The sequence below is a fragment of the Fistularia commersonii genome, chromosome 23 (assembly GCF_037954325.1).
Source record: "Fistularia commersonii isolate RoL2024-O1a breed Wild chromosome 23, RoL_Fcom_v1.0, whole genome shotgun sequence".
Lineage (NCBI taxonomy): Eukaryota > Metazoa > Chordata > Actinopteri > Syngnathiformes > Fistulariidae > Fistularia > Fistularia commersonii.
This window is the reverse complement of record NC_141306.1, coordinates 8,421,319-8,433,352: the sequence shown is the minus strand read 5'-3', so window position 1 is coordinate 8,433,352 and position 12,034 is coordinate 8,421,319. Positions and strand designations below refer to the sequence as shown.

Below are 12,034 nucleotides of genomic sequence, written 5' to 3'. Positions count from 1 at the left end.
GAAAAAGTTCCAGATCCACGCGAAAATGTTCCAACTGTGCTTACACGCCTTCCAAATCCATAAAAAGACATACCAGACCGGCTTAATCGTGTTCCAAATCCACACAAAAACGTTCCAAATCCACGTCAAAATGTTCCTAATCCACTTTAAAAAGTTACGATTCGATGCGTTCCCCGTATGCCGAGTGCCGACTTCAAACATTTCTTCGCGAATATTTTCATGTGTTTTTTTTTTCTGCGTGAGGACGAGCCCTCGGAGTGAGACGCCGATTCTGGATTCCACCATCCCGTCTCCTCCCGGACCAGAATCCCTGTCTGGTGGTTATTTGCCTGCATCGGCCATCAAGTTTCAATCTTTTGTCTGCCGTTATTCACCCGGATAACACTTTTTAAGGAGCGTAAACACGTGTGAAATTTCCCAGGAGTCACGGTATTAAACAAAAACCCCTTTTCATCCCACTGGCTATTTGTGTAAAGCCGTCTAAAGGTCTACATGTGAACTCCGCCGAGGTCAAACGGTCATTTTTCACCAAGAATCCCGTCGGCGCTGCCAAAAGTGAAAGATAAATTCCCCTTCGGAACTGACGATCCTGAGACGTCTGGGGGATATTTGAGATAAAAACACGGGCTTTAGTGAAACCGCACAGGAAAATAACGCTCCGATCGTCGTGGCGATAATGATGTCACTGGTTTGGAGCATCTAGGGTGAGATAAAAGAAACCGCTAAAGAAAGAAGCCGCTACACCGGCACGTGAACATGCACATGCGTGCACGTATGTGTGTGTGTGTGTGTGTGTATGTGTGAGAGGCCTTGACATGTTTATAAATCAGAAGCAAAAATAGGTGAAGCAAGTTGCTCTCTGCTGCCCCCGCTGGCGTTATTTTTCACAAAATAAAAAACATAATTTTTCCACCGCTAAAGCGCGATTTCTGCCTAATTTCCGTGTGAGCCGCAGGAACATTTGAAACAGGACGCCGCCGAAGCGACTACATTTTCACGGCCGACCTTGTCGATGGTTTTTGAAATAAAGGCCCTGCAAAATAATCTCACACGCGGTGAAAAGAAGAGAAAATTCCATTCATCTCAGGTATCTTCGGTACACGGCAATAATTACACAGCTGAATATAAAGAAGAGTCGGGTTATATTCAATCATTCATTATCTGTGAGTTTCGGGGTCGCGGGAGACATATAGAGACATTCAACCATTCACACATCTGGACGTTTAGGGTCTCAGATGAACCCGCCGCTAATATCTTCCGTATCACTTAAAAAGCAGGAGACGCTTTTCAGACGTCGCTTCATTAGACGAGACAGTGACTTTGAGTTCATAAATATTTTCACAAGGATTTTATGGATCCGAGTGACGACAGCGAGAAATAATAATAATAATAATACCGAGGCATCGTGATTTGTTTGAAGGAACGTCTTGGAACGAGCGCCGCGTTCGAGCCAATATTATGTTTTCAACTGGATTTGGGTCTGTAACACAGTAAGAAAGGCCCGCGTGAATTCAGGATTAGAGAGAGAAGACGGGGAAGAATTGCAAACTGCATATCCGTAGACAGACGTTCGTTTTCAAGCCAAACGGCAGTTCCAGTCTTTTTTTATTATTTCCTCTTTCCCGGATAAAACGCAGAACCCACATCCGATCAGTGCGTCAGAGGAGTCCTTAAACGGATCAATCTCTTTTTCACTCTGTGTGTGTTTTACCTTGAAGACCTTGATGGGATCCATCCAGTCGGGATCGGCGTTCTGCCACGGTTTACGCTCCGTCAGGCTCTCCGCGAAGACATCCAGGTAGAAAATAGCGTAGTTTTCCGGGTCCTGGATCTCGCTGTTGAACAGCTTCATGATGTAGAGGAAGGTGTCCAGCGGGCCGCAGATGTACACGACTGGGGGGCGAAGGGACGCAGAAGATATAGTTTTAAATCCTCCGTCAGCCTTGACTTGAAACACCAGCTCGACAAATATCAATAACGTCATTTTCAAGCACAATCGCTGATGGAGCGGGTTGTAATAAGAGATGTATAAACGTGTAATAAAGCCATGTTGCAACCAGATCTGAGGTTTTCTAGGAATAACTCATGAAAAAAGGATATTTAAAATATCTTTTTCCGCCACGTCACACCTACGTCACTGACCACTCCGGCCCCAAAACCAGGCCTGTTCGGCAACTCAACCTGATCATTTGCAGTTTCTTCCGTGTCCGATTTGGAAAGAAAACAAGCCGCTCCGCCTCCATTTGCCTCTGCCCCCACCCAGCCGCCGACCCCTGACCCCTGACCCCTGACCCCTGAGCCCCGGAACATGCCGCGGCACAAAGTTGCCTGGGTGGTGAGAAAACCATGACGATGATGACGTAATTTTTACTTAATTAAACCGCAATTGTGACTGTCTGCTGAAGATTTTTTTTAATTCCAGGTGTTGGTTTGAACTACGAAATATGAACGGTATCTATTATTATATGATCGATTAGCATCCAGTATGAATATATGGTAATGAAGGGCTGTTTTGCATCAAACCCGAATAATCAAGTGTACTTGAAGTCGGCGTGCTGGATTTCAAGTGCCTCTTTGCTGTTTTTCTACGCGACCACAACAACGACTTCCAGCCAAACGCGACCACGTGACGCTTTTTTCCGACGTTTTTTTTTTTCGCCGTCTCACATCTGCAACACAATCTCAGCGGCGGATTACGAGCACGTGGCGTTGTTTTAAATTTCACAGGGGCTGATTCCAATAAATGTCGGGATTTTAAATGCCCGCATCTGCGAGCGGGGGGGGGAATCCGAACCCCGATCTCAGACGAAGAGACCGGGGAGGCGGCAGAAAAGATCAAAATCGGTGAGAAGTTTCGGCGAGTCTTGCCGTGACGCACAAGGAAGACACCGAAAAAACCCCGTCTGACAGCAACAAAATAAAACAAAAACCTTTTTCTCTATATTTAAGATAAGATAAGATAAGATAAGAACAACTTTATTAATCCCGAAGGAAATTGTTGTGCCAGAGTTACAGAAAATATAACAGTAATAAATAATGAAAAGAAAAGGCAGAATTAGAAATAAAATAAACTATAAAGTATAAAGTGTCTCAGTGACACTATAAAGTGTCTTAGTAAACAAGTGATAAAACTATAAGTGTCTTAGTAACAAGTGAGGTAAGGAGTGCACAATAGTATGATAAAGGAAAAATTGTCGTGTACTGTTACGAAATGAAATATTGCACAATATTTGCCTTATTTAATGATAATTCATCAACTATTGATGAAAGGTCTGAGCGGGTCAGCCGTCCCTTCTCTCGGACACCCTTCGTGAATGCAGCATCCCTTAGCTTAGCCAAAAATGTCAAAAACGCCATTATTTTTCAACTCGCGGTGAAAAGCGTGAGCAGCTGCTCGGGCTCCCCTCCCGAGCAACACAAGGCTGCTGCCGAGACCCCGAACACCGCCAAGTAGTTTTGTCTCTTGGACGCCCCCCAACAAAAATGCAAAGGCGCTCCGGGGGGAAAAAAGGTCCTTATCTCGGCTGCAGCTGGAGGCTGGACCTGGAGCCGGTTCCACAAACACAATTGTGTATAATTGTTTTTTTTAGGGGGGCGGCACGATGGCGCAGTGGTTTAGCACTTCCGCCCGACGGCAAGAAAGTCCCTGGTTGCGAGTTTGCATTTGCTACACTTGTTTCCTCCAGGTTCTCCTGTTTCCTCCCACTGGCCAAAATCATGCAGGAAGTTCATCGGAGACCCTAAACTGACAGACTGAATGGTTTAATGGTGCTATATGAGGCGTCCACAAACCCCGGTCCCCGGATCGATACTGGTCACCAGATCATTTGGTACCGGTCCGCAAAGAAAATCTTTCTCGGCACAAATTTTAGTTTTTTCATTAGACTATCCAGATCTTATTTTGGAAAAACAATCGTATCCGCCTTCGCCTTACTGCCACACTTCATATTGTAATTGCCTAATATAAAGTGTCGTCATTGTATTCAAATGAAATACTGTGAACTGACAAAAAAATTTTTATTTGAACCCACACGCCTCTATATGTGGAAACATTTTCATGGATTAAACTGGTTCCTGGTACAAAAAAGGTTGGGGACGTTGACCTACTGACGATGTGATGATGTGTGAATGGTCGTGCGTCTATACAGGAGGTCCTCAACTTATTCCCAACAATTGGAATTCCGTTCGTACAGCACGGCGAAATGCAATTTTCACAATATGTTGGAACTCCGGTGTACGCTTTTTATCCCCGGGGTAAGATCAGCCCAAGCAACCGGACAATGTCCGTTAGTGATTCCCCAAACTCCCAGTGTTTATTTTATTTAATTTCACTTCCATTGTGATGGCTTTCGTTTTCTTCAAGGCACATCAGAATCGTGAATTACGCTTAGGAGCCAGAATGAAGGGCACGAAAACAAAAATATAACCAGCAAATGGAAACAGAGTTGTCTTCCTGGTAAAGCTCACTGCGACAAAGTACCTTCATCCGCTCTGCTCGGCCACGCCACCTTAAAAAAATGTACGGGAGTTGGCGACATAACCACAAAACGCCTTAAGTCGGGAGGTGTCACAAACCGAGGACTTCCTATCTTGTATTTGCGGCACCGTGATCGATAGGATAAGCAGTGGATGAAAGAATGAATTTTTTTTTTTTAGACAATTTTTACCCCCTGAAGCCCAGCTGCTCTTTCTTTGGGACGCCTTTTGGGAAACACTGTCGACTTATAGAGCGCTTTCAAATTGCTTTAGACATGATTCACCCATTCACACACCGATGGTGGCGGCGCCGTCACGCAAGGCTCAACGGGCCGTCGAGAGCAAGCCGCGGGTCCGGTGTTTTGTCCGAAAATGCTTCTGCATGCAGACGGGAGGATCTGGGAATCGAACCGCCAACACCTTGTCAACCAACTGAGCCCAACGCCAGCCCAGATCCAATGCGGACAAGGGGTTTATTTTACCGTAAAACGCCGAACTGGATCCAGTCATCTGAATCAACCCTTGATGTAGGCCTAAATAAAACTATCACGACGGTCATTTGAAGTCACGTGGCCCCGCCCGGTGCATTAGCCTTAATGGCGGCACCAGCGCCGCTTCTTCGCGACACTAATGCAGTCATTATCCGTGGCAGATAATCACACTCGATTTCTGGCGGGTGAGCAATTAAAGCTGTCAATCAATTCCCAGGAAAAGAAAAAAAGTGGAACGGCACCTTTTCTTCGACCCATTTCATCCACGTCTCCGCGAGACACCGGTATTATCCATCAGACGGTCGGACATTCTCCGCCGTTGTAAACGACTCCTCAGACAATCGCAAACAAGAGCGGCCCGAGAAGCTTCCTTTTTTGTTTTTGTTGCACTCACATTTGGATTACGCCGGATCTTCTGACATGACAGTGTTGAAGCGGGATCTTTTTCAGAGAGGATTATCCCGCGCCCTCATTGTCTCTCCATGCTCTAATCTGCACGCAGCTTCTACCAGTCTTGGGAATTCGGCAGCGAGAAAAAATATGTAAATGCGTCCTCTGCTGCTGCTGCACGGTCAAACTATTTTTTTAGTCGAAAGCATTTCGGCGATGACATCTGAGTTGGTATTTCATTGTCCAGAGATGTTCTTTTCATATTTGGGAGAAAAACAACACACAGCCTGATGTATTCGTCCATTCACGCATATCCGTATCCCTATAATAGACCGAGAAACATCAAGGTGAGACGGAAGCGTGAGACGCCCTGAGGAGCGGAAATATGTTTACAGAAAAAGGTTATTTCACATCAATGCGATTTCTCATTTAACGGGCTGCTTTTGATATGAATGGGAATGAATGAACAGTCGGATGTGTCTTCATGACATGCAGAAGATCTGAAATGCTCCAATAAACCAATGACGACGAGAGAAAAGTATTTGAATGACAAGTACAGATTATAGTTATTTCCGCACCGGTGCGAGACTTTCGAAATCTCAGGAACGTGACGGGTTGTTTTTTTTTTTGTCTTCCAAAAGCACCTTACGCGAGTGTTATAGTGTTTTAAAGACGGCGGAACGTCGAGACGCCCCCGAACTCCACCAGACGGAACAAACACCGGATATCAAAGTGATCCCAGCCCAAGAAGTTGCACTTCCGATCCAAAACACATCAAAAACAACAGGATGACGCCATCGTAATGTACAACGACACAATTTAAATGTAAAGCTCTCAGCACCACGTGAATAAGAAAAAAAAAAACATATTTTTCGGACACAAAAGTCTCATACGTGGAAAATAACAGCATTAAGGAGCCAATCCGTCAAAGCATCAACAAACCGTAGCTTCCCACGATCTATTTTCCAGGTACTAAAAAAGAGGAATTTGTGGAATTGGACGTGAGAGAGATGTTTGGGTCTGACGTGAGGCTCTGCTTCTGGATCGGGGTTTACCTGCAGGGAGGAGGGCGAGCGTCCGGGAACAACAAGCCCTGACAGAACCATTAGCTCCTCTGACCTCCTGCTCTCCACAGCCTCATAACTCATCCACGGGGAGCAGAAGGAGGGTGGAATTCTCTTTCGCCCGCTCCCCCCTGCTGATGCTCCACCCGATTTTAATTACCTTTACGCTCCGGTTATTATCTTATTCCCCGACAGCGTGCAAGAAACACGCTCGACCTGGACCCGTCTCGCCCGAGCCGGACCGGGGCAGCGGACTTTGCTCCTGCCTAAAAAAACGATTGCTTGCAAACTTCATTGAGAGAAATACGATGCATTATAAATGGAGGCGTGAGGACCAAGACTAACGTGGATTCCCATACATCTGCACTTCCGCACGTAAAATACAAATTCGATGACGGTTGCAGTTACTTTTCACACGCCGGACTTTTCCGAACAACTTAAGGTTCCGATTCAGTCGCATTCAAGACTGTTTTCTACTTTTGTTCGACGTGTTGTTCTGAAAACATCACCAACCGCTGGATTTGGATGGAGCCGATCTTGATCTGAATCCGTTTTTCGGTAATGGGATTGGAAATGTGATCCAACAAATGCAAGCCTTCTGAACGCCAATCGTCCTGTCAATCATTCATGACACGCAAGATTTTCAAATCCTCAGGGTTGTGTGAGTGCATGTGTGTGTCTGTGTGTGTGTGTGTCCCCTTTTATTTTCAGTCATTCATCCTATAATTGTCTACACTGCTTAACCTGCACTCAGGGTTGCAGAGACATTCACCCTCTCATCCATACGTCATATAAAGCCACATAATATATGTCTCTTTATGTGACCCTCCTCGTACCCCGAGTGAGGGATAAGCAGTATAAATAATGAAAAAATTAATAAATGTATAAATCCTTTATATTCTTTTTCCAAGAATTTTCTTCTGTCTGTATCTTTGCCACACTGAGTGTTGATATGAGGGCATTACATTTCGATTTTCCTCACACTAAATAACTCTATAGACTTTTTTATAATCTGGTATGTGTAGGAAAAAGTTTCAAACTATTTTTTTTTTCTATTACTGTTTCTATTACTGTTTCTATTATATATAACTATAAAAAAAAAAAAATAGCAGTTTTAACAGAACTGCTGATAAGACGCACTCATCTTATAATTAGAAAAATAAAATGATCACAAGCTCAGTGGACCACAAGTGACACCAAAAAAAAAAAACGATTCTTTATTAACTCTTCATTACTTATTTTCCCGTAAAGTCAATCAGATCTCCAAGTATTGACTCAGATGTGTTGATTATCGGCTCTCATTTCTGCTAAAACTGTTTTTTAGGGTCGACTTCCCGCTAACCAGGCGGTGAAACGCCGCTTTAGCCTAAAAACATCTAAACTGAGACACGGCGCACAGCATCAGTGTTGTTTCTCTAAAAAGAAGAAACTCCTACACAACACACACACACACACACACACACACACACACACACACACACACACACACACACACACACACATTTAAAACACACTTAAAGCCTCTTTATATTAACGGTGATTTGTATCAGCGGCCTCGACGGGAGCAGAAAGCAGCTGTTTGTGGTTGCAGGTGGGGGGACGCTATTTGCCGGAGCTATTTCTGACAAACTGTTCATTTATAGTACTTATAGTATTAATAGTGCTTCTGTGCAGTCGCCCGCCGTAAAACGGGAACAGCAAGTTTGGCCCTTTCGGATCTGTAAATACAAAACGTCACCGAAGCCGGCCAATACCTCCACAACCCCCCCGGACGCGAGAGGAGGATCGGTCACCGATCGAGAAGGAGCTCAACACTGACATTTTGCTCTTGTGTGCAAGAAAATAGCAGTTGCGCATCGGTGAATTCATGAATTATAAGCACTAAGAGGGTCGACATGAATGCACTTTATATTTACCGTTTTCCGCGTGATCATCATTTCATTTTTTTCTATCAAAACCTGGGGTTTTTACATTAAATCCCCATGTTTTCTCACACTGCTCGTGACGATTTCCAACGTCAAGTGCATTTGGGTGTCGTGACCTTGGACTTTCCGGGTTCTCGCCGAATGCTGGACGTCCATTTCGAAACCAGACGCTAAAAAAGGAAAAAGGGCCGCCCGACTATCGGATCTCTCCACAGAGCTGAAGCGTCGGGAACATTTTCAGGGAACTTGAACGTGAGGTTTTCATGATTGAAAGCGCAATAAAAGTCCGGAGCGGTCCTTTCCTGGATGGAAATAAAGGATAACCTCTCAAACCAGAGGGGGGTTTATTTTATTTTACCATCTCACGCCGGGAACTACATTTGTAACACAAAACGACATGATTTCAATCACAGCTTCGACATGTTCTGCACACTTCTCCCCCTGCGCTTCTTTTTTTTTTTTTTTTTTTTAATAAATCGTGCCTTGTTACTCCAGTTCTGGATTTAGATCTCTGTCTCGCAGCCAGTAATCACAAGCCATAATCCCAGCCTCTGTCACACATCCAGCTCCGCAGCAGCAGTAACGATGAAGTCAGTCTCACCATGTTCCAGTTAATTAAACTTTGGGCGAGAGCAGCGACGAGTGGTTAAACGGGGTCCTTGTTGCACTGACAACACTGTTTTTCGTCTGTTAACAGCCGAGCGACTCCCTTTGATTCATTTTCCAAAGTTACAAATTGAGCCACAGTAATATACCCACTTATTACCGCGTAATAAACCTCGTGTCCGGCGGGTGAACCATTCCAGGGGCCGTCGCCGCACAACAAGTGCCGGACATGTTTGGCCCCCAGACAAACGTGTCATCATCATCATCATCATCATCATCATCATCATCATCATCTCGCACGCCTGCAAACACACGGTTTGCTCACTAATAACTCAGGAGAGCAGCATTCCTGTGTTATATGCGTGTAATATGCACGCCTTTCTCTGGACTCACTTCAGTCCAACCTCTGTGAACTCACTCAGCATCTCCAAAAGTGGATCAAATAAAATACACCACGAGTGAAGGCTCTGTCTTTCAGCTTCCCGGACGTCAAACTATGAGATGGAAATATTAATAACACCTGCCATAAGTGCTGGTTAGTAATTTAGCAAGAACTGCGCGTGGGAAAATGATTATTTTTCAATTATTTTTTTTGATGATATTAAAAATGTGATTATATTTCCAATTCTATTCATTTTTTTAATATTCAGTCCCAAGTGACATAATAAAATGTGGACTTCTTTATGGGGTTTTATTTCAAAATTTAAGAGACTTGAAAAAAATAGATATGGACTACTTTCTGGGGGGCCATTTCAAATTTTTGCATACAATTGAATCAAATATGGAAAGCTCTCTGAGGTTTCATTTCAAAATTTAAGTAAATTAAAAATATGATATGGACTCCTTTCTGGGGCTTATTTCCAATTTCAAATTTTAAGTAAAATTTAAAAAAGGGTTACTTTTTGGGGTTTGATTTCAGATTATAAGTAAACTTTAAAGAATGACATGGACTATTTTCTGGGGGATTCATTTCAAATTTTTACATAAAATAAAAAAAAAATATGGAGGGCTTTCTGAGGTTTCATTTCAAAATTTAAGTAAATTAAAAATATGATATGGACTCCTTTCTGGGGCTCATTTCTAATTTGAAATTCTAAGAAAATTTTAAAAAATGACTAATTTTTTGGGTTTGATTTCAAATTGTAAGTAAATTTAAAAAATGGCATGAACTATTTTCTGAGAGATTCACTTCACAAAATTTACATACAAAAAAAAAATATGGAAAGCTTTCTATGACTCGATTTCAAATTTTAAGTAAAAGCAAAAAAAGAATGACATGGACTTCTTCCTGGTGGTTCATTCCAAATTTGAAGTAAATCGAAAAAGATAGATATGGAGTACTTTCAGGGGGGATTCATTGCAAATGTTACATAGAATTGAAAAAAATACGGAAAGCTTTCAGTGACTTGATTTCAAATTTGAAGTAAATGCAAAAAAAAAAAAAAATGACATGGACTTCTTCCTGGGGACTCATTTCAAATTTGAAGTAAATTGAAAAAGATAGATATGGACTACTTTCAGGGGGGATTCATTGCCTATGTTACATAGAATTAAAAAAAATGGAAAGCTTTCAGTGACTTGATTTCAAATTGTAAGTAAATGCAAAAAAAAAAAATGACATGGACTTCTTTCTGGGGGTTCATGTCAAATTTGAAGTAAATCGAAAAAGATAGATATGGACTACTTTCAGGGGGGATTCATTGCATATGTTGCATAGAATAAAAAAAATGGAAAGCTTTCAGTGACTTGATTTCAAATTGTAAGTAAATGCAAAAAAAAAATGACATAGACTTCTTCTCCTCATTTCAAATTTGAAGTCAATTGAAAAAGATAGATATGGACTACTTTCGGAGGGGATTAATGGCCTATGTTACATAGAATTAAAAACAAATATGGAAACCTTTCTATGGTTTGACTTCAAATTTCAAGTAAATGTGGAAAAAACAACGACATGGACTGCTTTCCGTGGATGAATTTCATACATCCCCTGGGTACTAGGGGAGTATTTGTGTTAACACTACAGATGCAATGCTTTAGATAGTTGTTTTTATAGTTTTTTTAAAGACGCCAGACTTACTCCTGCCGCGCTCCTTCATGAAGCCGATGTGCTCCTTGTAGTTCTTGAAGTCGTCCTCGTAAGGCTGGGCCTCCACCGTGATGTTCATCTCCTCCTTCAGGTTGAGGTAGATCCCCTCCGACAGGAAGTAGTGCGGCCGGTCGTCGTGGCGCAGGTCGTGGAAGACCACCACGGCGCGGGACGTCCAGTTGAAGTGCGTGTGGAGCACGTTGGCGAACTCGCCCAGCTTGGTGGTGGACGGCCCGCTGCGCACGATGGTGCGGTACTCCTCCTGCTTGTCGAAACCGTACGCGGGGCCGCCGGCCGTGATCAGCGGGAGCTTCCAGTGGGACGCGAAGCGACCCACGGAGGCGAGCGGGTACACGCAACCCGGGCCGAAGAACGCGTCCGGGCGGATGTACAGCTTGGCGTCCACGGCCACCACCTGCGCCCGGCTCTCCGCGCACGACCCGGCCAGGGGGTCCTCCGTGCTGTAGTTGAGGATGTGCACGGAGCGGCCGAGCAGCAGCCCGTGTTTCCCGTGGAGGTCTTCGTGCGCCATGAGGAGCGCCGGGAAGACGCGCGGTAAAGCCCACGGGTACTTGTGGTGGTTGTCCGGGAGCATCACCGCCACCGTGATGTTCCCCGCGCAGTCCGGCGGGAGGCAGGCGAGCAGCGACGCCGCGACCAGGCAGCATCCCAAGGCGCGTCCGCATCCCATCTTCCCCAACTTCCGTGCGGCCGCCGGGAGCGCGCAGAGCGGAGCGCAGGCACGTCCGACCGGGACTCCCCGGCGCATAAGTACCCTCACCCCACTTTCTTTTTTTTTTTTTTTTCTTCTGGCTCTCTTTCAAAAGTCCGATAAAGTCAGACCGCGCGTCATCCTAGTGCGCCCCCCATGCGTAAAACCTCTCTCTCCCCCCCCTCTCTCTCTTTTTTTCTCTATTTCTTTCCCTCTCTCTCTCTCTCTCTCTCCCTCCGGTGCAGCGCAGCGCACCCCTCGACGTCTCTCCGACGGCGATAACA

The 12,034-nt window shown here is 44.4% G+C and overlaps 1 protein-coding gene across 1 annotated transcript in view; it reads right to left on the bottom strand.

The window, feature by feature from the left end:
• npr2 (natriuretic peptide receptor 2) overlaps nucleotides 1-12,034 on the bottom strand; it is a 62,640-nt gene extending 50,606 nt beyond the window's left edge. Inside the window, exons 1-2 of the mRNA XM_086171123.1 lie at nucleotides 11,030-12,034; nucleotides 1,712-1,893 (exon numbers count right to left, since the gene is read on the bottom strand). Coding sequence (XP_086027249.1) covers nucleotides 1,712-1,893; nucleotides 11,030-11,807 — 960 coding nt within the window. The 5' untranslated portion in view covers nucleotides 11,808-12,034. The remainder of the gene's footprint in view (nucleotides 1-1,711; nucleotides 1,894-11,029) is intronic.